This window comes from Homalodisca vitripennis, chromosome 4 (assembly GCF_021130785.1).
Source record: "Homalodisca vitripennis isolate AUS2020 chromosome 4, UT_GWSS_2.1, whole genome shotgun sequence".
NCBI classification, from domain to species: Eukaryota; Metazoa; Arthropoda; class Insecta; order Hemiptera; family Cicadellidae; genus Homalodisca; species Homalodisca vitripennis.
The window spans coordinates 49,904,559-49,905,684 of record NC_060210.1 but is presented as its reverse complement, the minus strand read 5'-3'; the positions used below and the strand labels follow the sequence as shown (position 1 = coordinate 49,905,684).

The window sequence follows — 1,126 nt, the reverse complement described above, 5'->3', positions numbered from 1 at the left end:
TGAGCAGGGTGGTGAGATCGAGATATAAGTAGGTTGTTGACATTTTTACCGTCAGTTTACTTTAGAACCTGGCGAGATGCGGTTCTCGGTATTAATTCTATGTGTAGCTCCTCTGATAGCTGCTAATAAAACTTTGTTGTACTTGGAGAAATACGGCTATCTCAACAGCAACGAAACATCGCTGACTAACAATATTAAGGACGCCATTACGAGGTTTCAGGAGACGTTCGGACTACAGGTGACCGGATATGAAAACGAGGAGAGACGCTGAAGCTGATGGACACACCCAGATGCGGTAACTCGGACGAAGGCATAGCCCCGTTTTCCGTGAACCCATTAGTTAAATGGAACTCAACTCGGGTCACGTGGAACATGATTGGCTCTGCCATCCAGTATGCCAACATCGTTGAGAGAGCGTTTTCCTTGTACTCCAAGCACTCTGCTCTCGAATTCCGTAGAAGTTACAGTAATCCCACTATAATGGTAGTGATTTCCCCTAAGAAACACGTGGCGTACTACCTTAAAAGCACTTGCAGTTACGATTTTGACGGTCCAGGCGGTGTTCTCGGCCACGCTTTTCTCCCTCGACCGTGGCTGAACCAATCGGATATACACCTTGATTTCGAAGAGGACTGGGACTTTACAATGAATATACCCGCACCGGAGAAGACTTCGTTCTTTACAGTGATGGTCCACGAAATAGGCCATGCTCTCGGTCTTCAGCATTCGTCTGTGTGTTACGATCCGTAATGTTTCCGTCCTATTACCAGCCATCGGGTATCAACAACTTGTACGAATTTGATTTGGACAGAGACGATCAGCTTGCAATTCAGGTTTTGTACGGACCGCCTGTCCCCTCCTCCTCCTCCTCCTCCTCCACGTCCACTACAACATCCACTACAACATCCACTACTACTACGACAACAACAACATCAACTACCGCTAGGCCTACCACGCCTACACCTACAGAATTGGACATTTGTAATTTACGGCACAAACTCAACACGTTCTTAGTAGTGAGAAACAGGCTGTACGCGTTTTACGGTAAATACGTTTGGATACTTAGCCTGAACGAAGCCCATAGAACGCGTGAAGAGTTTACCAATCCTCTGATAATTACAGAGTG

General features: G+C 46.5%; 1 protein-coding gene across 1 annotated transcript; it reads left to right on the top strand.

Moving 5' to 3' along the window:
- The first annotated feature begins 276 nt into the window (after nt 1-276).
- Nucleotides 277-750, top strand: LOC124361015 (matrilysin-like). Its single transcript, XM_046815051.1, has one exon. It carries the CDS (start codon nt 277-279, stop codon nt 748-750), a length of 474 nt encoding a protein of 157 aa, XP_046671007.1.
- The last annotated feature ends 376 nt before the right edge of the window (nt 751-1,126 follow it).